This window comes from Hoplias malabaricus, chromosome 8 (genome assembly GCF_029633855.1).
Source record: "Hoplias malabaricus isolate fHopMal1 chromosome 8, fHopMal1.hap1, whole genome shotgun sequence".
NCBI lineage: Eukaryota > Metazoa > Chordata > Actinopteri > Characiformes > Erythrinidae > Hoplias > Hoplias malabaricus.
In genome coordinates, this window is record NC_089807.1 from 7,529,750 (window position 1) to 7,555,780 (window position 26,031).

At 42.4% G+C, this 26,031-nt stretch overlaps 1 protein-coding gene across 1 annotated transcript; it reads left to right on the forward strand.

The window, feature by feature from the left end:
- The first annotated feature begins 2,662 nt into the window (after nucleotides 1-2,662).
- chp1 (calcineurin-like EF-hand protein 1) lies at nucleotides 2,663-24,092 on the forward strand. Its single transcript, XM_066680035.1, has 7 exons — nucleotides 2,663-3,021; nucleotides 7,706-7,778; nucleotides 13,903-13,983; nucleotides 15,706-15,833; nucleotides 19,315-19,376; nucleotides 20,422-20,544; nucleotides 22,135-24,092. Exons 1-7 carry the CDS (start codon nucleotides 2,955-2,957, stop codon nucleotides 22,186-22,188), a joined length of 588 nt encoding a protein of 195 aa, XP_066536132.1. The 5' UTR covers nucleotides 2,663-2,954; the 3' UTR covers nucleotides 22,189-24,092.
- The last annotated feature ends 1,939 nt before the right edge of the window (nucleotides 24,093-26,031 follow it).

The following is a 26,031-nucleotide window of genomic DNA, read 5'->3' on the forward strand; positions in this document are numbered from 1 at the left end:
ATATATAATATATAACTCAAGCATTGTAAAATTCCAACATTTATTTAAATTTTTAAATGTTTTAAAAATGTTTTCTGAAGTAGAGGACAATTGTAAATTTCTAATTTTTGCTAAAACTGAGGAAGCTCTTCATTCAGGAGACATGTCATTAGCTCAGTGTTAAGAGCTTTTTCCCTCTAATAATCTATACTCCAGTGTGTGTGTGTGTGTGTGTGTGTGTGATCAGATGACGAATGGCCATCACCTGAGCTCTAGTTCAGTGTGTATTCGGTGGTGATGGTGAACGTGCTCCAGATGTTCCCCCAGGTGATCTTCCCGGCCCGAGTAATATTTACCCTGCTGCAATGATGGGGCATTAATGCAGGCTGTTTTCTCAGAAAACACTGGCCAAAGTCAATCACTGCACTAACAGCCCATCACATTAAACCAGGGCGTGCACTCACAGTTGTTTTCTCATTCGGAGCAGAATCTGAGCAGCTGGTTTTATCCCATGTTTTCCGAGTTCAGCAGCCCACAGGAGACTGACTGGGTTGTTTTATTTCACAGTGTTTGAATTGGTAGCTCGTCCAGATCCGCACGTTAACGTCCGCATGCTCTGGACAAACAGGTTTGTCTTAATATGTCCCCTTTAACTTTAACTAAAGACAGCAATCTATTTCATTTACAGCCTCAGACAGACTCTGACTGTACATGTGACGTCTAAGTCTTATTGTCGAGAACGGTGAGTCTTGTCCTTGTCCGTTTTTGTGTTTCCTTTAAAGTCACTAATGTTTAGAAAGACCTTTGATGGCACTGGAGGAATATAAATGACTAAAAACGCATGCAGTGACCTGCAGAGGGCCCATATTTCCTGGTAGTGTGGTGCTGTAACTCTGAGTTGTGTAGCTGTCTTATCTTTGGCTGCTGTTATCACTGTAAAATTAACAGCTGTTAAAATGGCCACTGTTGCAAGCTTTAACAAGTCTGCAAGACTGACTTTGCTGCTATAGTCACAGACGAATGCTTGCTGTCACGGCTGGACGTGTGTCTATTACTGTGTATTTCTAATGTAATTATTTGTGATTAGCTGATTTCTGGTTAATACTATTTCCCCCTTAGGCCCTACTTCTTAGCCCTACCCCCATTTTGCCCAGGGGTAGGGTGTCCCAGTTCTGGTTGGTATTAGGGCAACAAAAGGGTTATTTATCAGAAGGGTTATTGATTACAGGCAGGACACTGTGCAACAAACAAAGAAACCCACAAATGTCAGTGTTTTCTCCTTTAAACTCTATCTTAGTTTAATGTAGTTACAGTGTCTCAAAATGATATTCAAAATATACTCAAAATATGGGGTTGGGATCAAAATAAGAAATGGATTCGCCCTTTCTCATGATAGGATCTGGTCTTTTTTTAATTTTAAGTTATTTTTAATCATGTCTTTCCTTTTATTTCATTATTCCATTACTTTTTATATTTTTAATATAATTTTTTTTATTATTCTCATTCTTAATTATTGCTTTTACTGTGCTTCATAAATAAAGTTGCCTTGCCTTGTCTTTGTGCTTTTATCATATTGTTGTAAATGTTTTCTGTTTTATTCGTGTTATAAATTCATATTTGGGGCGGTACAGTGGTACTGCAGTTAGTGTCTCTGCTGAGCAACTCCAGTGTCTCAGGGTCATGGGTTCATTCCTCAGATCTATAAGGATCATGGTGTGTTCTTTCTGTGTCTGCATGGGTTTCCTCCAGGTGCTTCCGTTTCCTCGCACAGTCCAAAACCACATGGTGGCAGATGGACTGATCATTCAGAAGTGTCTATATGTGTGAGCATGTGATGTCTTGTGATGGACTGGAACACCGTCCAGGGTGTGTGTTCCTGCTGGGGGCCCAGTGAATCTCTGTAGGCTCCGGACCCTGAACAAGAGAAAACTGTTACAGAAAATGAAGAAATGAATGAATAAACATTAAAGGGGAAATGCTGTTCTCTCTGGATTGTTTACATTCAGAAGCTCAGGGTCTTTAATGGTGGAACGGTGTGTTTGAGGGAAACAATGACTATTGTTTGTACGTGGCTGAAGTTGAACTTGTCTGTATGGTTTTATTCACTGTTTGAATTACCACGTACACTCATTTGTAACATGAATTGTTTAGTTTCGTAGCACTCTGGGTTTTCCAAAACAGCAAAAATCAGTCAGTATAACCCACATATGGAGCAGGAATAGAGCAATATCCTCATCTCGGTTAATGCTTTTCAAAGTTGAAGTCTCTCTGTTGTCTAAGAAACTCCAGATGCCATTTCTCTGTGATGAGTAGTGAGAGAGAAAGCCTAGCATACCAGACCGAGAGGTTTTTTTTTTTTTCACACATTTACAGACACTGGGGCTTCATCAAAACATCATTATTATTATTACTATTATTATTACTATTATTATTACTATTATTATTATTATTATTATTATTATTATTATTATTATTATTATTTAAACTGACTGGAGAGCAGAAAATAGGTGAGGAAACATCCTCATAATTTTACAAAAAGTGATTTTTTTTTAATTAAAATCAAAATACTGTAAACCTTGGTCTTCTGCTATTGCTCTGTCCCTTTAATTTGAAACCGTGACGTAAGCGGGGGGCGTTTTCTGACACGCCCGATGCATTGGTCATCTGCTGACGTCACCTTGAGCCTTCCTGGGGTCGAGGGAACAGTGTGTCTCCGTTCTTCACCGACTTCTCTGAGCTGTAAGAGTCCGCTTATTCAGCTTCTGAAGGACAGGCGCAGAATCAGAAGGCTTTACATATCTTCAGGTGGCCAGTGTGACTCGGTTAAGGCAGTTAAAACTGCACTAGATTGGTCAGTTTGCACTGGTGGGTTGAGACCGTTAGATAGCTGCCGCCGCTAGCGAGATTAGGCAACACTGACAAGTGCGGATAAGTTACAGAGAAATAGTGAAATAAGGCAAAAACCACACAGAAAAATGGGCTCCAGAGCGTCGTCGTTATTACGAGAGGAGGACATCGAAGAAATTAAGAAGGAGACTGGATGTAAGTTGTAATTTCTTAAGGCTGAAATTGACTTTTTTGTAATTTTCCCTTCCACCTTAAACGGGGCGGCAGTTACTATCTAGCGCTCGCAGCGTTCAGAGATAATGCTGCCCCAATTAAGGTGGAACGACAAATACCACCATGAAGCTAAACTAATCTTGATTTATCGTTGATTATACATGGTTTAACACCCCGAGTCTGTTTTTATTAATAGCCATGAATTGGAAAAGAGTCAAATAGCCTCAAAACAACAAACCCTACTGCTCTAAAGTCATATATGCTGTCATCTAAACTCCTGAAGCGGTTGCTAAATTAAATTGAGATGGGGAAATGTATACTTTATTAATCTCCTCAGGGACATTAAGTGTCTGCCCTGTCTGGGCAGTGTTACTCTCAGAGCAGCCAGAAGCCAGCCATAATAACCCCGGGGAACTGTTGGAGGTCAAGTGCCTTGTTCATGGCAGTTCAGCCGTGGATGTTGAGGGATTGAACCAGTGACTGAAGCCCTCCTCACGAGCTATAGGTTAAACTTCAAAACAGTGAACCTACACATGACCTTTTTATGATGTTGTTAATGATGAAATAGTTGTACATTTAGAATAATACAAATTTGCTTTACACTGCAAGCGTTTGAGTTTTTTTAAAAGCACTATATAAATATACTGTGTTGTTGTTGTTGTGTATTTGAAAATATATGTAGCCAAGACTGCTATAAAGCAATGTATTTTGACCAGTATTGCTGCTCCCACACAGCTCCTGGGCAATGGTTTGATGCGCACAAGTCACGGTCTGTGTGGAGTCCAGTGTGTTCTCCCCGTCTCTGCCACACAGCCACTGGGACATGTTTGTGTTTAGGTGTGATAGGGGAGGACTGCATCAGGAAGGGCAGATCATGGCCCAGGTTGGTGGGTGATCAGATGTAGTGACCCCTAGGAGAAGCAGCCAAGCATTGAGCAAAAAAAAAAAATAATAGATAAAAAATACTACTCAGTGTCCCATGCATCTGGCTGTGTATCTGTGATTTAATGTAATAATTGACTTTAATGGGATGTAGTTTTAAGGCGTTTAAACACTAGGGACATCTGGTTACCATCTCTACTACTGTTGTGTCTAGAGCGCTTCACATCAAACCACCTTGGATTATTTGTTTACGTCTTAAATATCTGTGTTATGTTAAATATGCTGGAATATTAATAGAGCAAGTTACAGTTGGCCAAAGGAGAGTGACCTTAACAAATAGCAACATTATCTTTAAGGCACTGGTTGTCAAAATTACATCTAACTGTAAATATCATATAATATAGTACAGTGAATGATGTAGAGCAGGTTATATATGATTGATTACATTACAGTGAAGTTCAGTTTGTAATGTAGTTAATGGTGTCAGATGTTAACCTTATCCTTCTGGATTACTGAAGGATGTTTATGTCAAAGCACTGTTGTTTCTCACAAAACTAAGATCTCATCATCTGTAATTCACACAGCAGGATTTCTCAGTTTACTTAAGCCTCGAGTCAAATGGTGGCAGCCATGGCCTGAATATTAAAGATGCAGTCTTGGAAATGGAAGGTTGTCAGTTTGATCACCACAACAAAAACTGATGTGGCGGGACTGAAAGAACAGAGCTGTGTCCTCCATCACTGCCCACGGCTGAGATGCCCTTGAGCAAGGCACCTAACCCCCAACTGTTCCCCGGCTGCTGGGACCGGGAGTGTGCTGCAGTAGACAGTCCTCAGCTCTGGGTTTGAGTTATCTGACTAACACATAACACTTGTGGGGAAAAAATGGAAGCACTAATTAGTATTAAATCACTGTTAAAGTTGCACTTAAAATATAATATTTAATTTAGTACACTCTTTATTTTAATTGATCTTTACTTTAATTATGTTTTTTCAAGGGTTCCTAATTAAAGGAAACGGTTCTGTATAGAACCCTGAGCACACCAAGGAACTTTTGCATGAATAAAGGGTTCTTTCATTATGAAGGGGTTCTTCAGATTGATGAAGAATTTTCTATAGAGCACCTTTTATAGAAGGGTTCTATACAGCACCAAAAATGGTTCCACTATTGTTAAGATGTCAAGCTTGTTACCGTAGAAGAACCATTTTTGGTGCTGTATAGAACCCTTTTCTAAGAGGTGCTGTTGGGACTGGACGATACGGGCAAACTTTATATCATGATATATTTCTTCATTTTGGTCGATACGATATAAATCCGATATCGATATGAACAATAAAAAATCCACGGAAAAACCTCTAACAACAAACAAAAAAAACATGATGTCACCATCAAACAATATCCTCCTGGCTTTGTCAATGTTAATATTTTTAAACTAATTTTTAAATTGAGTGCTGAACTGGTGACCGTGCCCTGTAATGACATCGTCAGTGACAGATGCTGTAAATAATGTATACTGAAATATTGAAAATGTGTTTAAAAATCATACCATTGTTTGAAACCTTTTATATTGCGATATATATTTATATTGAATTATTGTCAAGCCCTAGGTGCTAGATAAAACCATCTATAGCCATTCATTAATTGTCTGTAAGCGCTTATCCAGTTCAGGGTGCCTACCTGGAATCACTGGGCACAAGGTGGGAACACACCCTGGAGGGGGCACCAGTCCTTCACAGGGCAACACACACACACACACCTACGGACACTTTTGAGTCTCCAATCCACCTACCAGCATGTGTTCTTGGAGCGTGGGAGGAAACTGGAGCACCCGGAGGAAACCCACGCAGACACAGAGAGAATACACCACACTCCTCAGAGACAGTCACCCGGAGGAAACCCACGCAGACACAGGGAGAACACACCACACTCCTCACAGACAGTCACCCGGAGGAAACCCACGCAGACACAGAGAGAACACACCACACTCCTCAGAGACAGTCACCCGGAGGAAACCCACGCAGACACAGGGAGAACACACCACTCTCCTCACAGACAGTCACCCGGAGGAAACCCACACAGACACAGAGAGAACACACCACACTCCTCACAGACAGTCACCCGGAGGAGACCCATGCCGACACGGGGAGAACACACCACACTCCTCACAGACAGTCACCCGGAGGAAACCCACGCAGACACAGGGAGAACACACCACACTCCTCACAGACAGTCACCCGGAGGAAACCCACGCAGACACAGGGAGAACACACCACACTCCTCACAGACAGTCACCCGGAGGAAACCCACGCAGACACAGGGAGAACACACCACACATCTCACAGACAGTCACCCGGAGGAAACCCACACAGACACAGAGAGAACACACCACACTCCTCACAGACAGTCACCTGGAGGAAACCCACGCAGACACAGAGAGAACACACCACACTCCTCACAGACAGTCACCCGGAGGAAACCCACGCAGACACAGGGAGAACACACCACACTCCTCACAGACAGTCACCCGGAGGAAACCCACGCAGACACAGGGAGAACACACCACACATCTCACAGACAGTCACCCGGAGGAAACCCACACAGACACAGAGAGAACACACCACACTCCTCACAGACAGTCACCCGGAGGAGACCCATGCCGACACGGGGAGAACACCATCTATAATCATCTAATGAACAAAATCACTAATATAAGTGAAGCATTAACACAAAATATGAATTAGAGCTGTGCAATATCTTATTGTTTGCGATACTATCGTCATTATTGTGATATTATCTTTGGGCCATTTCGCCCACCCCTAATATGAATATATTACAGTATTACAAAAAATACTTTTAAATTAGAAACCTATGTCTTCTAAGCATACTGACAAATATATTTAAATGCTATTAGAAGGGTGGTGAAAATAACATAGGACTAGTATAGTCACTGTATATTAAGAGGTAATTAATATGTTATAATTAAATAATAATAGTGATTTTGTACAAATTAGTGCTTCCAAAATAACTGAAATATTGTACATCAGGACACTTTACAGAAACTTTGTTTTTCACAAGGGAAGTCCTGCTTTATGAGAGAGCCCCAGGACACAACTCCATGCATAACGTTTCCTTCATGTTTCAGTTATAACCCCCAGCTCTGAGCACTCTGACGCCGATCTAAGATTTCTGACTAGTTCCTTGTTCTGTTTATTTTCCTCTAAGTCTTCACATGGCTGAACCTGGACAGTTTATGTAACATTGGGATCTTCACGCATCCCTCGTATGATTGTGGTTGTGTTGCAGCACTCCTAGCTGACCAATGTCGTGTGTTCCTCAGCTGTCTTTCCTCTTACCGTCACATGGAGGACAGTGGCCAGACTGGAGAGGTTTAAGTTACAGTGGAGGATGGCTCTGTAGTTTAATACTGTAGGATTAGTCACAAGACTGCCATTGTTCAAGGATACCGCTGATGACGTACCGATGTGATTTAATACGTGTATTTTTGTGGATCAGCGTCTTTTGCTTCTGTTATTGTTTGCTGTGTGGGTCAGAGAGTTCAAAATACATAATACTAAAGAAATAACGTTTTTTTAATTCATGGAACAATCTGTGTATCTAGAAAGATTAGAGGAAGATCCTTTCTCTCTGACAGTGCCATGATCAATATACTGAAACAAACAATGATTACTAACACAATAATGATATAAAATCATGATTTCTGTCAGTGAAATGCTCTGCTACAAGACACAGCATAACACAACAATCTCTCTCCATCTTCCTACAGTCTCTCACAGTCAGATCACCCGCCTCTACAGCCGATTCCACAGCCTGGACAAAGGAGAAAATGGTGCCCTCAGGTATTCACCCGTCTAAAGCTCTGTGTTTACCTTGGCATGTCTGATATGGGGGAGGTGAATGAGTGTGGTTCAACCTGGAAGGAAGTTGAGAAATCTCATTTGTTCACTTATTTTCAGGAACTTATAATATATTTACCAGGCTGTTCATGACTATCCTGCTCAGAGCGTATCTGGGCCTAATCTTCTGGTGGCTGGCAGTAAGTTAATGTGTTTAAGAATTGCACATTCATTTCATTTCAGCAGCCACTGAGAAGGTTAAAGTCAGTGTCCTCTGTAGTCTGTCCGTATACGCTGCTGTTTCACACATGGTCCATGGATAATTATTGTTGAAACAATGATGTCTGGCATAACGTCTGCTGCTTAAGCGAACACTTGTCTGTAAAAGTGTCTTCCTTTCACTAGATCAGGAACAGACTCACTCCAATAATGTGGCGTGTATATTGTAATGTACCTTTGCAAAATTGAATAATGGTGTGACACTGTGCTATTATATGAATTTTGCCACTGTGTGGACACCTTTACAAACTTAGAAGCTGGCCCCCAGCGTGGACTTAATAATAATTTATTAATTAAGCTATTACCATTGTTAGTGCTATAGTGTTGAGCATTATTTTACCCAGCCAAGTCATTAAGAACATATTGTTATTTATGATGATGGCCAGGCAACGTCTACAGTTGTGGGGAACTGCAGTTTTCTCTGGTTTGTTAACATTCAGAAGCTCAACGCCTTTAAAAGTCATTGTTTACAAACCCACATTACACCAGTTTCCTGTGCAGACTGGAGGGCAGCAAATGGTTAGGAATCATCTTCTGAATTTTATAGAAAAAGTGTTTTGATTTGATTGTGAATGTCACTTTTAAGGAAGTGGACAAATACCAAAGAAAGATTTAATAAAAAACATTAAAAACATAAAACGATAAACCAAAATGGACCAAAAAGGAGTACTAAAGCAGCAGACGTTGTGATGAATCTTAGATGATCGGTTAAAGGAAAAGCAGGTTCATGTGTGAGTAGAAAACCTGATTAGGAGCTTTCGAGTGGCTCAATTGGTCTAAACCTTGTCCCTGTCACTTGGAGATCTCAGGTTCAAATCCAGGTGATACCTCAGGTGACCAAGAGTCCTAGAAAGCAGAATTGGACTCTAGTCGGGAAGGAGAACCCTGTCTCCCACATCACGGCCCAGGGTGCCAGCTAACTCGGCTGTCTGTCAGCTGATGTGACAGATATGGGCAGTTTGCTTTCACCTCTGAGGCACTACAATTTTCAGGGGACATTTCAAAAGCAGCAGTGCGTAAAGACGTGGTGGGCTGGCCTCATGTGTCTGCGAACTAGTCCTGGAAGGTACACGTCTTTATGTTGTTGCTGTTGTTACTGTATATTGTGATATACAGTCACATGCATGTTTTGGGTTAACAGGTTCTGTGTATTCACTGAATGTAATCTACAGGGGACAAAATACAACACAGTGATGTGTTTAAAATGTGTGTAGAACCTAAGGCATGTGTTTGCAGTCACACCTCACAGTGCAAACTTGTCCTAGTGCTCTTTGTGTCTCGCCACAGTGTTTTTCCAGGGCAGGGTTAGCCTGTGTTTCACAATCAACACAGTGCCTTGCTATGTACAAGAACTGACCTCTGTACATTCTCGCTCATCGTTTTATCTTTGTTATTTTCATATGTTTGTGTAATCTGAGTTCAGTGTTTTTATAGACAGCTTTAATGCCTGGCCTTTATCAAATCTCAGGGACGGAGACAAAGGCAGTCACTCCGGGACTTTGCTTTATGTCCACGTGGCCTTTGGTTCACTTTGCGTACAGCGTGAATTGAAGAACATTATGAGAGAATAACACTAACGTGATGAACAGTAGACATCATACATTTTGAGCTTTGCTTTTGAAGTCATTAGTGACTTGTCTTCACTGACAATAAAGCAGAATTTACCTTTGTGTCTGATTCATTAGTTTTGCCGCCTTCAGAGATTTATCGCGGTTTGTTGAGGTCCACCTGGTTCATTTATTTAACCTTTAATTTAACCAAGTCATTAACAACAAGTTCTTATTTACAGTGGCAGCCTAGCAAGCAGCAGGAGGTACTTGAATACACACACACACACACATATATATAGAGAATATAAAATGATGAAACAAACTTTGAATTAGTGTTAAAGCAGGTGCAAGTATTAATACAAATCTCCTTAATGCGATTCTTAAAATTAGAAATTGAGATAAAAGATTCCAGTTTGAGGATTTTTTTGAAGCGTGTTCCAGTTATGAGCAGCTCAGACTGAAATAAAGAGGAAGTGTGTGTTTTAAAGACTTTTAGCTTGATGTAAACACAAGACTAGACCTGGTGTTGAACTTAACAGATTCTGGCTGTAATAGGGATTATAGGTGTGAGGGTGTCTGTCCTAAAAGAGTTTTATAAATGAATGTAAACCAGGGTCTATTACAACGAGTGTGTAAAGAGGGACAGTTAACCAGAGAGTACAGAGAGCAGTGATGTGTTCTAAAAGTGGTATTCGTAACAAATCGGGGGGCAGAATGATAAAGAACATCCAAATCCTGAAGTGCACCTCTGCATGCCGTCTGTAGATCACAGTGTAGATCAAACAAAGGGAGAGTTTAGAAGAACGATTTCTGTATAAAAAGCCAAGCTTGGCTTTAACCTTTGATTGTAACGTATCAGTATGGGTGGAGAAAGATGAAGAGCTGTCCAACCATATACCGAGGTATTTATAAGTTGTAACCTGTTCCAGGACGGCCCCCTCATTGGTGGAAAATTTAAAGGTAGGGCACTTTTCTGACCAAACCACATAATCTTGGTCTTGGAGATGTTTAAAGACAGTTTAAGGTTGACAAAGGCATTTTGTACTTGGAGAAAACTATCCTGGAGCATTGTCAACACAGATTCAGGGGATGAACCAGTAGCATTGAGATGGTGCCATCAGCATATAAAGGAAGGAAAGCATAACCAGTGGCCAGGGGAATAGAACTAATATATAAAGAAAACAATGTAGGGCCTAGTATTGACCCATTGCTTCTGAAGGTTTGAGTGACCCACTCAGGTGTTACATTAGGAGTCTGTAAAGAAATAGGACCTGCTTAATGTAGCACACCATTATCATGACATAGTGTAAAACCAGTGTTTAAAGCACTGTTATTATTATTTTATTATTATTTTTATTATAAAGAGCTGGTTTTATAAACTCAGTTTTATCCTAAGGCTGGGTTTAATCTGAATTTGTGGAATCATTGCTAATTCAGGTGAACATTTGCATTAAAATGTGTTCATTTAGGGAAAAACTGCACGTGTATCCAGGTCATCTTGAAAACAATATGTTTTTTATGTTTTATAAACGTGAGAGATGCTCTTAGTTTTTGAACATGGCCACTCCAGTACTGAGCAATACAAATGAGTTTATCAGAACCGTCCCCCTAGCTGCTGGGTCAGCTAGCCTGGTCCAAAGCCTGATAAAGTTTGAACCTTTCAGGAGGTGAATTTTACAGTGCAGTGCTCTCAGGTTCCTCTGTGTTGCAGTGAAGTTGACAAGTAAACCCCAATCAATCCCTAGATCACAGCACACTGCAGTCTGTCAGTGTTTGGACTCACGCTCACTTAATAAATTCAGACATGCCTGTGGGTTTGGTGGGATTTTTTATTTTTATTATTATTATTATTATTATTATTATTGTCTGAGCCTCACTGTGATGGACTGGTGCCCCACTGGGGTGTTTTCCTTCCAGCTCCCATAGCACTGTTCCACCAACAAGGAACCAGAATGGTTCCAGGTCATGAACTACATTTGGAACTGTTGGTCACGTTTCCACCGGCATAAACTGGTTCAGGAACCAGAACAGTTCGTGCCCAGCTGGAAACCAAAGAAGAGTTCAGGTTCAGTAACTCAAGAAAGAGCTCAGAGTCTCTAACACCGCGTCCAGTGGACCTCTTGGTTACGTTTCTCCGCTGTTCACAAGGATGGCTCTGAACTCGCCAACATTTACACAGTGCTATATCTCACCTCTAATTTGACTTCACATTAAACAAATAATAAACAATGGCTCTGTCATAACTCTGACTATGTGCAGCGTTGGAGCTGTATTCAGCCACAGCAACGCCCCCCGCTGATGACGTATTCCTAGTTCCCCTCTAAACTTGTAGAAACCTGGGCCGGTTCACTGGAAAGAACTAAGGTTCCAAGACTCAGGAACTGGAGTTGTTTTGGTGAACAGCGTTGATTCCGGGAAGGCTCCTGATCCACCGCGACCCTGAAATCCATAAGCAGCTAGACCTCGATTAAAACAATAAATGTGTCTTCATTCCACCGAATTTCGCTGCTCACTTTCGACTGATCTTCAGAGCGCGTTACTCATAATGTGTATAGTCTCTCTCTCTATCTATCACAGTATACTTTTGTATTTACCATCAACAGTTCTGGTTCCTCCATGCTCTGTGTTGATGATTATAGCACACCCAGGTCCTGCTGATGAAGCTGTGTGACGGCAGGCAGGTTGTCGAAGCTGATAACTATGTTTGGGGTGAAAATATAATCATGCAGTTCAGACAGTTCAGGTTTTCCTTCTTTCTTTAAACAGATCTGAGTGGTTGATTTCACTATTTCAATGGTAAACAGGGTCTAGAGCACTGTGTCCTTGTGTGGGGTGGAGTATGATACTTTCTCCGCCTCAGTGTCTGGGGTGACTTGATCCTGCATGAGTTTCATAACAATGGATTAATTTGTGTATACGAATAAACAGAGAGTGAGCACATTCTCACTCATTCTTACTCAAAACACCGCTGACCAGTACGAAATAACACACGTGACCGATTTTATGAAAAATCCTCCTACTGTTTCATGGCTTAGTGTCTTAAGGAGGACAAAATATGGGGGAAATCACTTGTTGGGATCTGGAACCCACCAATTCACACACTGTGAAACATGAGCCGTCAGTTTTCTGTGTGCTGCATAATCTGAAAACATGGAATAAAACGAGACGTTCTGATTCTGCTTCGCTTCTGACGTCAAGTGCAGAGACTTTACAGTTGCCCCGCCCCCTCGTCTAAGTCTGTCCAATCACAGCGCAGAAGCTGCATTCATGTGAGAGCACAATGATGACGTTAAACGCAGACACAGTGAGCGCCGAAAAATAAGAGCACTGAGTAAAAACGGAGAAAACAAGATTGAGGGAGAACGCTGCTGTGGTTGATCCTTGTGATATTTTGCCCAAAGCAGGTCACAGACGGTGAAAAGTGGGAAAACGTGTCTCTTTTGAAATACGCAAGCTCTAACCTGTGTTAATCCAGTTTTATATCCGTTGGCAGTGTTTACTATTCATAACTAAGGATGGTGTCCCAGTGTCTGGACAAAATGAATTCTCAAATCTCTAAATAAAGAAGCTGATCTCTCATTTGTAATGTGATGTAGCAGTAGACGTTTGTTCCAGGAGGAGCACAGCAGCCGAGTGAAAAGAAAGCCAGCTCCACAATGAAAACTAGTTATTTACTAACTGTGTTATTTCGAGCTGTTGAAGTGTAATCTGTCTCGAGGGGTGAGGCTTTTTGTGCTTCACTGAGTTTGGGCTTATCACTGCGTCCGGAACATGGGAAACTCCAGTCAGAGCTCGACCTTGAGTAAAGGACCTGTTTAAAAGCGATCTGGGGTCATGCTTGTCTATTAACGCCTTTATGGGAGTTGCGGTGTTAAGTGAGCTTTTATTTTAAGCTTGTGAAATGCATTCCATATTTTACATCATATTCAAACCACTCTATGAAGTTTTATCTTGTGTTTTTCAGTTAGATTTTTACCGTAAAGTGTCTGGGCAAAGGGTGAAACCACTCGTATCCTCAGTCCGCAGTGTGTGGCATCTGTGACCTCCAGAAGGTGGAAAGGTCCCTTCTGTTGTGAATCAAAATCTAATGTTGTTAGTGGTGTTAATGTCTTAGGCCTTCAGTTCAGCTCCTGAAGTCCTGGCCAAGGACAGAGAGTTACTTTGACTGTATTTTATTTTATTTTAATTTTCATTCAACATGACTTTTTTTTGTCCTCCTTATTTGTGTGTGTGTGTGTGTGTGTGTGGTATTTATTTTGACTTAAGATTCATCTCTCTTCTCTCCTCTCTCTGCTCAGCCGAGAAGACTTCCAGAGAATTCCAGAGCTGGCCATCAACCCTCTGGGTGATCGGATAATCAATGCCTTCTTTCCTGAGGGGTGAGTAATTAGCACAGTCTTCCTGCACAAGACATTAACAGGCCACGGTAGGCGTAACTGTGTCCTTTTGAAACCTTTATGAGACACCCGTGTGTTTTTGATTGAATCCGGGGCCTGTGTGACTGTGACAGTCAAAGGTAAGTCAGAATGTGCTCTTTCTTTTCCTTTCAGACTCTTGTACTGAAGGAGTGTATATGTATGGCCAAGGTCTGAAGAGTTCGGTGAAGGAGATTGGTCTGAAATAAGAAGGCCACATAGTCTGTATTTATTACTCCGTATTTTACTCTCCACTCTGCACGGTTATTAGTTTGCGATTGTGGCTGAATGTGGTCGTGTCAAACGAAGCCGCTCTGTGACACAGCCCGCTGAGACCGTGTCATTACACTCCCAGAAGGAACAGCGCGTAGGCGGAATAATTGTAGCTGTTGATACTAATGGTTTCAGAAGGGTTTTTGGGGCCTTTCTTGGATGTTCTGGTTTGCTTTGGTCAGAGTGAGTTGTTTCCTTCAAGATGTAAAAGCTTATTTTTCTGTGGGTGTGTCAAACAAAGGCACAGAGCCATGTGTTTTCCAAAAGTGGCCCCGTGAGACAGGAAGATAAAAAAATACATATTTTTCTAGATATTTAAACATAGCTTTTAAACATGTTTTGTGAGTTTTGTAAAATGAAGAGACAATGTTCCTGCTATTTATGGAAAAGCAATTCTGTTTTCTAGGACCCCTGATATCAAATCGTTGTGGTCCAAAGAAAAAACACGTATCTCACATTTTTGTCAATTTCTAGTTTACTACATCATTTGAACAGAGCAGCTGTTCCTCACACTGTGTGAAATTTTCACGATGAATGAACCAATAGAAATGCTTCAAAATCACTTGGAATTTAATCTTTTTACATTCACTTTCATTGAAAGTTAAGAAGGTTTTTCCATCTCCTGTAAAGTTACTATTTTGTAGATATGTTTTTTCTTTGGGGCGACACAGTGGCGCAGCAGGTATTGTCCCAGTCACACAGCTCCAGGGACCTGGAGGTTGTGGGTTTGAGTCCCGCTCCGGGTGACTGTCTGTGAGGAGTGTGGTGTGTTCTCCCTGTGTCTGCGTGGGTTTCCGCCGGGTGACTGTCTGTGAGGAGTGTGGTGTGTTCTCCCTGTGTCTGCGTGGGTTTCCTCCGGGTGACTGTCTGTGAGGAGTGTGGTGTGTTCTCCCTGTGTCTGCGTTGGTTTCCTCCGGGTGACTGTCTGTGAGGAGTGTGGTGTGTTCTCCCTGTGTCTGCGTGGGTTTCCTCCGGGTGACTGTCTGTGAGGAGTGTGGTGTGTTCTCCCTGTGTCTCCATGGGTTTCCTCCCACGCTCTAAAAACACACATTGGTAGGTGGACTGGAGACTCAAAAGTGTCCGTAGGTGTGAGTGAGTGAATGTGTGAGTGTGTGTTGCTCTGTGAAGGACTGGCTCCCCCTCCAGGGTGTGTTCTTGCCCTGTGCCCAGTGATTCCGGGTAGGCTCCGGACCCACCGCGACCCTGAACTGGATCGGGGATACAGAAAATGAATGAATTATTATTTTAGCTTGTTTGTATAATAGGCAAAACACACTTTTTTACACCCTGTTCTGAAATACACTTCATTTAGTTCAGAAAACCTCTGAGTAGAGTGTCTCTCCCTCTGTCGAGTTCTACATATGTTTCCCTCTCAGTTTTTCTTTGCTTACTCTTATCTTCTTTCAATTGCAGTGAGGATCAGGTGAACTTCAGAGGTTTTATGCGAACGTTGGCTCATTTCCGCCCAGTGGAGGACAACGAAAAGAACAAAGACGCAAATGCTGGAGAGCCCCTGAACAGCAGGACCAATAAACTGCTCTGTGAGTCTGCTTCAATCATCACAGACATACTAGGATTTCTTTTCAGCAATGTATGCATTATAAGAATTTCTTTCTTGCTGGATCCATAACTACGAGCTATATGAACTACAGGATAACCCCCTGTTTACAGTAGAAGACGACACAGAGACAGGCGACCACTCATCACCTGTGAGAGCCGACGAGTTTTAGCGGCGTTGTCTCTACTGTATAACAGTGACTTACAAACCGAACACATGACTCCAACAAGGCCTCAGACACTCACAGAGACTCACTGTCTGAGGTCCCTAGCTTCGACTCCCTGAAATGTTAGTTGTAGGTGATATTTCGTTCATATTCTCAGCAGTGTGGCCCCCAAAACACTTGAAAAGGAACCCTGTCCCGTCTGTTTCGTCCTTTCCTGTTGTGTACGATGAGTCTTAGCATATGTACAAACAAGTCAAAGAAAAAATGAATGAATGAATGAATGCTGGACACTGCTTTATGGGACGTCTCGAGTGATGTTCTCCACTGCTGTGAATGTAGAGTACCTCCGTGCAGCTAAGTAATAACCGTCATGACCAACGTTACCCCCAAGTTTCCTTTGTAGGGTGTGTATGTGAAAACTCACAGAATGATAGCGACATGGGAGGCATAAATTAGCCAGGAATTCAGGCGTGGTCTTTTCCTAAACACGCTCAGTGACACAAGGTTAATGGGAGTAACAGTGGTTTTCATTGTTCAGTCTAGTTCTGTATTTATGATTATGATTATGACAAAGTGAGCACATTCATCAGAGTATTGTCAGTGGTTTATTTTGTACTGATTGGGTAACCTTAGCGGATGCAGTAAAGGTGGGGTATAATCAGTTCTAATACTCTTTTATTGAATGCTGTAGACTTGGAGCTATTTATGATGATCAGAAATGATGTGCAGAAGGTTTAAAGATGAATCCTGGGCTTAATTCTGTTAATGGTGACTCTCAGTAGAGTTAAGACATTCAATAGTTTTTGTAGATCTTATTAAGCCCATTACTAAGCTTGATATATGCGCAAACCACCCTTACGTGTCCACCCATCAGCTTAGTACGTACAAGTGTCTCCATGTCTAATCCTCACTAGGATAAACTCCCTTTGATCTTTCACAACGGCTTGGCCTGAATTTCAAGAAAATGAATCCTGCACATTGTCAGTGTCCAGACAAAACCATGTATATCCAAAGTGGTCATTTCATAATAGGAGGCTCTAATGTAGGCAACTGTAACACGGTTATAGCTTTTCTGTTGGGCCATTAATCATGAAATGTCTACACAATATGAAGGACAATCCCAGAGTCTAAAAATAAAAGTGGTGAATATATAAATGTATGTACGACAGGAAAAACATGCATATAGCCCTATGGAACACAATTTGATATAATCAGTTGTTTTGTATAATTCTAAATTGTGGGGCGACACGGTGGTGCAGCAGGTATTGTCACAGTCACACAGCTTCAGGGACCTCCAGGGACCACCCGCTCTGGGTGACTGTCTGTGAGGAGTGTGGTGTGTTCTCCCTGTGTCTGCGTAGGTTTCCTCCGGGTGACTGTCTGTGAGGAGAGTGGTGTGTTCTCCCTGTGTCAGCGTGGGTTTCCTCCGGGTGACTGTCTGTGAGGAGTGTGGTGTGTTCTCTCTGTGTCTGCGTGGGTTTCCTCCGGGTGACTGTCTGTAAGGAGTGTGGTGTGTTCTCTCTGTGTCTGCGTGGGTTTCCTCCGCGTGACTGTCTGTGAGGAGAGTGGTGTGTTCTCCCTGTGTCTGTGTGGGTTTCCTCCGGGTGACTGTCTGTGAGGAGTGTGGTGTGTTCTCCCTGTGTCTGCGTGGGTTTCCTCTGGGTGACTGTCTGTGAGGAGTGTGGTGTGTTCTCCCTGTGTCTGCGTGGGTTTCCTCCGGGTGACTGTCTGTAAGGAGTGTGGTGTGTTCTCTCTGTGTCTGCGTGGGTTTCCTCCGGGTGACTGTCTGTGAGGAATGTGGTGTGTTCTCCCTGTGTCTGTGTGGGTTTCCTCCGTGTGACTGTCTGTGAGGAGAGTGGTGTGTTCTCCCTGTGTCTGTGTGGGTTTCCTCCGGGTGACTGTCTGTGAGGAGTGTGGTGTGTTCTCCCTGTGTCTGCGTGGGTTTCCTCCGGGTGACTGTCTGTGAGGAATGTGGTGTGTTCTCCCTGTGTCTGTGTGGGTTTCCTCCGCGTGACTGTCTGTGAGGAGAGTGGTGTGTTCTCCCTGTGTCTGTGTGGGTTTCCTCCGCGTGACTGTCTGTGAGGAGAGTGGTGTGTTCTCCCTGTGTCTGCGTGGGTTTCCTCCGGGTGACTGTCTGTGAGGAGCGTGGTGTGTTCTCCCTGTGTCAGCGTGGGTTTCCTGTGGAATGACTGTGAGCTCTGCAGCCAGCGTGGGCAGCAAAACCTCAGTACGAGGCTCAAAATAAGAGCTGGTTTTACTCAGGTCAAGGCACGAGTGAGGTGTAGTTTTGCTCTGTCAGAATAGAAGGTGGAGCCATGTTGGCCGTGTGATTTACCCATTTTAGGACTGCTCATTCTGTATCAATAGGAGAGTAATGCTGGTGAAATACAGCAGACATTTATTACACTTTGGGAAGATATTTATAAGAAATTGTACATTTTCATTGTGGGCCCTGAGATAGGTTCTTTAGGTTCTCAGAGGCTTTAAAATGTGGCAGCCCTCAGCCTGTGTGTTTATACAGTTTCTTTTACAGCAACAAATTCTGTCTTTATGGTAGCTTTAATCAGGATATTGTGTATACAGCCTTACTTTCCTAGAACTATACCAGTGTTAATAAACCCTTAAACGGGGCTGAGGAGGGATGTTTCGCTCATTGTCTAAGGGTTTTTTGTTTCCTTGTTAATGAGACATTGATCTAATATCCGTGCATTGTTGTAAATCAAACTTCAAACTCAATTTTGTTGTGTGTGTCGTGCCCTAGAATCACACACTATTGATTACAGACCTACATTAACCACGTATACCATTATAGGGCAAAAACCTCAATTTTCCCCAGGGCTTAATCTCGCATGACTCCATGTGCAGGGCACTGTGTGGCTCAAAGATGACTTCTGCAAACAAGCAGTGCATTATATTGCAAATAAATTAAGCCGTAAGCTGAATGTTTAGAGCCATTTACAAGCCATAGATACATGGCATGTTAAAGCAGTATGAAGGGAGTACTCAGTCATTTGAGCATCAGCTGCAGCCTTTTTCAGAGCTGTGTGGTTTTAGGGCGTGACGTAGTAACACTAGCACAACATTTAATGAGCTTCAATATACGAATAACAAGAAAACAGTAAACTGTCCACACACTTGTTATTTACCATTGCTTCCAGGATCTTAACATCTAAGCCACTCTTTTGTTGATAAGACGGCAGATGTGAAATAAACCTGAATTGGCAAGTACTCATTCCATTAATCGTTCATTATCTTTCATTCATAGTCTTTCCTTGTTCCCTCTTCATTTTTTTTCCAGTTGCTTTCCGCCTGTATGACCTCGACAGAGATGATAAAATCTCCAGAGATGAACTTCTCCAGGTGAGCAGAGCTTGTAGTGTGCGTGTGTGTGCGCGTGTGTGTACCAGAAATCATACTGTACTCTGACTGTTCTGGAATCATCTTTCTGTAAAAGGGAAATAAAGACAGCTTTGTTAAATCAGATAATCCCCTCCACGACGCCTCTCCCTGTCACCTGAAACCAGCTATTCAGAAAAGTGCAGGGAGAAGATGAGTGAAAGGACTAAGTCGGACTACGCAGACACTCACCCTTTTCCAGTTAAAGCCTGATTCACACCAGAAGCAAAATAAGAGTCATACAAACACTGTTATAAACATAAACACGTTTCCATGTCAAGAAAATGTTTCTAACCTTACCTCTATCTGTCCTTTTATTACACAAATGAAAACTGGTTGTGCGCGTGTTGTTTCTGAACCCACATTAGCACTCAGTTTTATCACTGTTTGAAAATTTGGAATAAAATATTGCATTAAATCTGAAGGTTACATCCCCTTTTCTACAAATGAACACACTCTGGGTCTTAATGGAATGCCTGTGACATACTTTGGTCAAAATACCACAAGGATCAAACACCACAGTAGCGTTCTCTCCCTGTGTAAACAGCCCTGTTCAGAAGGGCTTTCAGCGCCTGTTCCTTTAAATGATAATGAGCCACACACAGCTGACACGCAAACTACAAACAACAAGAAGCAAGACCAACAGGAGCTTTGATTTTTCACCATTTTAGCTCAGCTCTTGTTTTCACAGATTTATCTTGGTTGTCTTTGTTCTCCGATCACATTTTCTGTTTTAGTTTAGTTCTCTTTATCCTTCTCCCCTTTTTATTCACGAATTTTGCTCAGTTCTATTCCTTCTCTGCTCTCACTTTTACAGTTTGAGCTCAGTTTTGTTTTTCAGTTTTAGCTGTTTTTTTATATATATATATTTTCCACTATGGTTTTCACAGGTTTAACACTGTTCTCTTGTTTTTCACTTCTCGTTCTCTGCAGTTCTCCTTGTTTCTCTGATTTCCCTGCTCTGGTTTACCTGTGTAAATATACGCCATTGTGTGCATGTGTTTTAAAGGTCCTGCGCATGATGGTTGGAGTGAATATTTCGGACGAGCAGCTGGGCAGCATTGCTGACCGGACCATCCAAGAGGCCGACACCAACGGAGACATGTGCATCTCCTTCAGCGAGTTCATCAAGGTGGTTTACTACACACAGCATCAGCAGTGTGTGAGCACACCCTTAGAACTGAAGCTCAAAGTAGATACGATTTACAAACAACAGAGGAGAGTTAAGTGCCCTTGAGTGAGAACTGCGCTGGGATTCGTTCCACATATTTGAATTCTTATATGGCTATAAGTTTGGATTAACAGAGAGTTACTCTTCCCTTTGCCACAGTAATAGCTTCTACTCTTCTGCAGGAGACTATACACTAGATTTTGTAGCATTTCTGTAAGTTCTGAAGGTACTGAAAGCAGATAAGAGCATCAGGGACATCAGGGACTTCAGGTAGTGAGGTTGGATGATTAGTTCTGGCTCACAAACACCACTCCAACTGATCCTGGACGTGTTAGTTATTACTCCATTGCTCCAGAGATCAGTTTCACTGCTACACAGTCCAGCGCTATGGGGGTTTACAGCCCTGCAGATCACAACTGACATAGAGCTCAGGCTCTTGTGCAGCTGCTTCAGAGCATCAGCCTCATTTTTATGCTTTTCTATAAAGATGACATTTTACGCTTTATAAACTCTGTGTCTGTTTGTGAAATAGTGAATGGGTGAGTGTGTGATATCCTGTGATGATGCAGGGTGTTCCTGCCTTGCACCCAGTGATTCCAGGTGAACTCTGGACTCGGAACAAGAGTGACGGAATAATCAGTTACATTCATTCATTCATTCATTATCTGTAACCCTTATCCAACTCAGGGTCGCGGGGGGTCCAGAGCCTACCTGGAATCATTGGGCGCAAGGCGGGAACACACCCTGGAGGGGGCGCCAGTCCTTCACAGGTCAACACACATTTACTCACACACTTAAACCTACGGACACTTTTGAGTCACCAATCCACCTACCAACGTGTGTTTTTGGACTGTGGGAGGAAACCGGAGCACCCGGAGGAAACCCACGCAGACACAGGGAGAACACACCACACTCCTCACAGACAGTCACCCGGAGGAAACCCACGCAGACACAGGGCGAACACACCACACTCCTCACAGACAGTCACCTGGAAGAAACCCACACAGACACAGAGAGAACACACCACACTCCTCACAGACAGTCACCCGGAAGAAACCCACACAGACACAGGGCGAACACACCACACTCCTCACAGACAGTCACCCGGAGGAAACCCACACAGACACAGAGAGAACACACCACACTCCTCACAGACAGTCACCCGGAAGAAACCCACACAGACACAGGGCGAACACACCACACTCCTCACAGACAGTCACCCGGAGGAAACCCATGCAGACACAGGGAGAACACACCACACTCCTCACAGACAGTCACCTGGAGGAAACCCACACAGACACAGAGAGAACACACCACACTCCTCACAGACAGTCACCCGGAGGAAACCCACGCAGACACAGGGAGAACACACCACACTCCTCACAGACAGTCACCCGGAGCGGGAATCGAACCCACAACCTCCAGGCCCCTGGAGCTGTGTGACTGCGACACCTACCTGCTGGGCCACCGTGCCGCCCTAATCAGTTACGTTGATTCTGTATTGTCCTGAGAGGTAATTGACTGTCTGGGTTTTGTGTGTTTGTTTTTAAGGTCTTGGAGAAGGTTGACGTTGAACAGAAAATGAGTATCCGCTTCTTGCACTAAAGCAGCCCTCAACAGCCCACAACCCTCACAGCCCACATCTGGACTGAACTGATCGGAGGACATTCATGCCACAATAAGCAAGACCCTCCCCCTTGTCCCTCAGATTTTGGGCTGCTCGGCCTTCTTCACTCCTCTCCTACACTGTGTTTGAAGATGGCGTCTCTTTGGTCGTTTATTTTCATTCCTTCTTTCCAATCACATGTAAAACTGTTGTTTGATCAAGGGGAATATTCATGTGCCTTCAGTTGTTTTCACCCGGTCGCCATGGCTGTTCCCTACAACCCTTAACTCTTATTTATTCCGTACCGCACCCGGTTCAAACGGCTCTTTCGTTGCGTGCGATACCGTGCAGATAGTACGGGCTCCGATGGCGATGATGAACTCTTTATTATGGGTTGTTGTTATGGGTTTTTCAGTGTGCGGAAATGACCTCCGTCAAGGCCAGACCTTCCCCTTTAAAGATAAACTGGTCTCCTGTGTCTTTTCCATAATCGTCAAATAAGTAAATAATTTTATGTCTGTTCCAGCTTTCCCAAGAACAATGAAAGAACAATGACTGCAAATAAACATGTTTGTAAGACACAGAGCTGCTAGGCACTGTTAATCCAATAATAGTGTCGTTCCAGTGCCCTCAGGCGTTTCCTCTTACCTTGTTTCCTTCTCATAATATTGATGTGGGAACTCGTGTCGCTCCCTCCACAGCTCAACGACCTTTAACCGTGTACTTCTTCCCGCTACTGGTGGATAGACGGAAAAATCTGACCAGTGAAGGAGGGTAACTTAAGGTACAGACACAAAGGTCGATAAAGGAGTTTCTATCATTAGTTCTAGAGCATTCCGGTGCTTGCCGTTCTTACGTTGGCACCATCGGTTTGCATCCAAGTGCTGTGGTACATTTACCCGTGGCTGAACTTGAACTAGGAGTCATTTACAGCCAAAGAGATGGTCTCTGTTGTAATCTGTTTTCCATTTTTGTTTTCCTCAGGTTATAGTCAAGCCTCGTAGGCTATAATTAGACGCCGTGAACTAAATAGCATTGCCGTTAGCAACCAAGCCTATTTGTCCTTCTGACTTTGGCTCTTTGAGGTGACCTCAGCTGATTAAAGGGACACTAGGTAATATTTTTAACTTAAGATTACAGCTTCACGATCATTGTGATGATTCACTGACCTGTGATAAAGAAAACGGAGCCTCTGTCGTTACTGCTCCAGGCTCAGCACTGCGAAAACTGCGCTGTGTAATATTTGAAGGAGGCTAGGAAACGCCACACTTACTCCCACCGTCCTCTTTATTTCAGGACAGTGCTGTAACTATGTATTACACTCTGTTACTGCAAGGGGGAGCCCATGAGCAAAAGTAACTACACTGACAAATCAAGACCCAGATCTTCCCAAAAACACCTTAGTGTTAAAATCGTCTTAACAGGGAGAGAGAGAGAGAGAGAGAGAGAGAGAGAGAGGTTGTTCAGTGTGGTACTCACTCTACCGCTTAAGAATCTTCTTTGTTCTAAGATGGTTTTAAGAGATCCAGTCCAGTTCAGCACCCAGATTACATCCCAAGCTGGAGACATTGCCTCGGTCATAACACACACTGACTGTCTGTATTTCTGTTACTGTGTATTACCCAGGGGCCTTCAGACAAACCTCAGCAGGGTTCGCTCACTCTCTCCTCTCACACTGATCTGTGTAACGTAGCGGACGGTGCGCCTGTAGCCGTCTCTGATTGGTTGTTGCATGTCGGAGTGTCTCTAAAATAAAGGAAAAATCAGCAGCACTGGACTGGTCCTGGGAATCAAATCATTTTTGCTACACTTTTCTTACATGATGATTTGTCAATCATAAACTATGTAATACACTATGAAATATGGAAAACGTGTGTGATTTTGATCAAATAAAAACTCAAGTGCCATGTACAGTTGTTTGTCATGTGGTCATTTCAGCCACAATCAGGAGTTTGATTGAAAATGGCGTTCAGAAATGTTTCTAAACTCGTGTGGTTCACCATCGTCATGAAAATATACTTTATATAAAATTCAGGTGTTTCATCACCATTTACTGCTCCCCAGTCTGTGCCTAATATCGGTGTCATACGTTTACAAAGCCCCTAAAAACACACAGTCTCAGAGATATTTTACACCCTTTAGCCCTTATTTGTATTGGGGCAGTGCATGTACATAGCTGACTAATGATGAAATGAATTGTAAGATACTCAGTGATAACCACATATTTTTAGTATCATACCCTTTACTCAGGACTTATTTTCTCTTACGGCTTCATTAACAGGTACTTACTCTGTACTTACCCAGTAATTAGTGGTCTGTAATTTACAGTGTTACACCCTTTTGTGGTCTTTAACCCAAAACCACAAGAGGAACGAGTGGTCTGTAGTGGGCAGGATGGCACTATGTCGTAGAAATCAAAGAAGATTTCACTTAAATAGTTAAATAAAATGGTAAATAACATCAACAAAGTCCCACAGCAGTAGTGTACAAAGCAGGTTAGTCTTTTTTGTTGTTGTTGTTGTTGTTGTTAATGTACAAACAGTTTAATTCATATTTGTTTTCCTGTGGATCTTCATGCTTTCTATTAAAGGTAGGCAGGCCTTGAGTTAGCCCGAGAACCCCTGGTCTAGATATACACTGTATATAAATATACTTCAGCTATATTTTATTTGTTTGCAGCAATAGAAAGGGGTTAATATCTCGTTATTTTCCATCTTTAAAAATAAACTAAACTCACTGCACGTTTTTTCAAAATGACATTGAACATATTTCTAAGTTTATATATATATCTGGAGCCTCCTGGTGGACAGGTGGACATGTACAGCACTCAATACTTAGTCTGGGCTCCTTTTGCCTGAATTACTGCAGCAATGCGGCGTCGATCAGTCTGTGGCACTGCTCAGGTGTGATATGAGAGCCCAGGTTGCTCTGATAGTGGCCTTCAGCTCTTCTGAATTGTTGGTTCTGACGTATTGCATCTTCCTCTTCACAATACTCCATACATTTTCTATGGGGTTAAGGTCAGGAGAGTTTGCTGGTCAATTAAGAACAGGGAGACCATGGTCCTTAAACCAGGTACTGGTAGCTTTGGCACTGTGTGCAGGTGCAAATCCTGTTGGAAAATGAAGCCTGGATCTCCATAAAGCTGGTCATCAGCAGGAAGCATGAAGTGCTTTTAAACTTCCTGTAGATGGCTGCGTTGACCTTGGACCTCAGAAAACACAGTGGTCCATCACTAGCAGGTTCCAAACCATCACTGACTGTGGAAACATTACACTGACCTCAAGCAACGTGGATTCTGTGCCTCTCCTCCTCTGTCTTTCCAAAAGAAAATGCAAATTTTACTTTCATCAGAGAACTTTACTTTTAACCACTCAGCAGCAGTCCAGTTCTTTTTGTCTTTAACGCAGGGTTCAAGAGTGTTAAAAAATGGCCTTGTCCCAACTTTTTGGGGGATTTGTTGACGCCATGAAATTTTGAAACAACATATTTTCCCTTAAAATGATACATTCTTTCAGTTTAAACTTTTGATCTGTGATTTATGTTCAATTCTGAATAAAATATTAGATTTTGACACATCATTGCATTCAGTTTTTATTCACAATTTGTTTAGTGTCCCAACTTTTTTGGAATCTGGTTTGTATAATTTAAAAATGTAATAAATTCACTTAATGTTTAATTTTATATTCATATATATAGAATTAAACATTACGTGAATTTATTACATTTTTAAATTGTAATCTTGACCATGTAAAAAAATACTTTTTTTTTCACATTAATTATATATATATATACGTACATAAGAACATTCCAGAAATTTATTCGCTATTACTTCGAAGGTT